The sequence below is a fragment of the Chiloscyllium plagiosum genome, chromosome 39 (genome assembly GCF_004010195.1).
Source record: "Chiloscyllium plagiosum isolate BGI_BamShark_2017 chromosome 39, ASM401019v2, whole genome shotgun sequence".
Lineage (NCBI taxonomy): Eukaryota > Metazoa > Chordata > Chondrichthyes > Orectolobiformes > Hemiscylliidae > Chiloscyllium > Chiloscyllium plagiosum.
In genome coordinates, this window is record NC_057748.1 from 1266570 (window position 1) to 1268146 (window position 1577).

The window sequence follows — 1577 nt, forward strand, 5'->3', positions numbered from 1 at the left end:
GTTCTGTATCTAAATGGTTTGTACTCCCTGTATTCCATGAGATCTAACCTTGCTAACCAGTCTCCCATGGGGAACCTTGTCGAATGCCTTACTGAAGTCCATATAGAACACATCTACTGTTCTGCCCTCATCAATCTTCTTTGTGACTTGTTCAAAAAATGATTGAGATATACAAAATTGTGAGGGGTGAAGATACACAGAGGAATGTGTTTCCCTTAGCTGAAAGTTCAAAAACCAGGGATCATAGATTCACGCAAAGTGGCAAAAGGATAAGAGGTCATGTGAGTAAAAACGTTTTTACACAGTTGGTGGTGGGTGTCTGGAATTCACTACTCCTGAGTTGGTGATGGAGGCAGAGACCCCAAATAATACCTGGATCTGCACCTTGAGTGCTGGAAGCTGCAGGGCTATGGACTGTGTGCATGAAGGAAGGGCATTGGGGTGTCTTTGGGTCAGCATGGACAAGATTGGTCAAACGGCCACCTTCTTTGCTGGATCATTTCGATGGTTCTATGAAGTGTAGGTAATAAAGGTGTGTGTAAACAGCAGAAAATGCGGCAGCTCTCCTGAGACATTTCTGATGAAGGGCTCATGCCTGAAACCTCGATTCTCCTGCTCCTTGGAGGCCGCCTGACCTGCTGGGCTTTTCCAGTGCCACACTTTTCAATCCCGATCTCCAGCATCTGCAGTCCCCACTTTCTTAGAGCTCTCCTGAGACCAAACCCATGAGATATGTCTGGCAAATGAGATGGAGCTTGGGGTTAATTGAAATGGAGGAAACAATTCAGAGAACACCCTCATGCCCCAGGGTGCACCTCCATACCAAGGGTACACCTCCATACCCCAGGATATAGCCCCCATGCCCCAGGGTACACGTCCATGCCCCAGGTGACACTTACCTAGGGTACACCCCCATGTCACAGGTGACACTCACCCAGCGTACAATATCATGCCCCTGGGTACACTCATACAGAGTACACCTCCATGACCCCTGGAACACCCACACAGGGATACCCCCATCCCCTGGGCACACTCACCAGGCTACAACCCCATGCCCCATGGTACACCCCATGCCCCATGGTACACTCACCCAGGGTACACCCTTATAGCCCAGTGTACACTCACTCAGGGTACACCCCCATGCTCCATGGTCCATGCACCAGGGTACACCCCCATGGCCCAGGACACAGCCCCAATGCCCCATGGTATACTCATCCAGGGTACACCCTTATAACCCAGGGTACACCCTTATAGCCCAGTGTACATTCATCCAGGGTATATCCTTATGGCCCAGTGTACACTCACCCAGGGTACACCCCCATGCTCCATGATACACTCACCCAGGGTACACCCTTATGGCCCAATTACACTCACCCAGGGTACACCATCATGCCCCAGGACACAGCCCCAATGCTCCTCAGTCTCAGGACTACATCTCCCAGAATCCGCCGCGCAGCGCATGTGCGGAGTGTCTCCGGGAGGAAGATGGCGGCGGCGGTGGAAAGCGAGGCCGAAAGCAGTTTCCGAGACCTGGTACCGGGGGGGGAGGGGGTAAGGGAGAGGGGGTACACCGGGGA

The 1577-nt window shown here is 52.4% G+C and overlaps 1 protein-coding gene across 1 annotated transcript in view; it reads left to right on the top strand.

Moving 5' to 3' along the window:
- Positions 1 to 1426: 1426 nt before the first annotated feature.
- The window catches only part of ddx47 (DEAD (Asp-Glu-Ala-Asp) box polypeptide 47), a 38971-nt gene continuing 38820 nt past the window's right edge, over positions 1427 to 1577 (top strand). Inside the window, exon 1 of the mRNA XM_043679430.1 lies at positions 1427 to 1533. Within this exon, the coding sequence (XP_043535365.1) occupies positions 1486 to 1533 (48 nt within the window). The 5' untranslated portion in view covers positions 1427 to 1485. The remainder of the gene's footprint in view (positions 1534 to 1577) is intronic.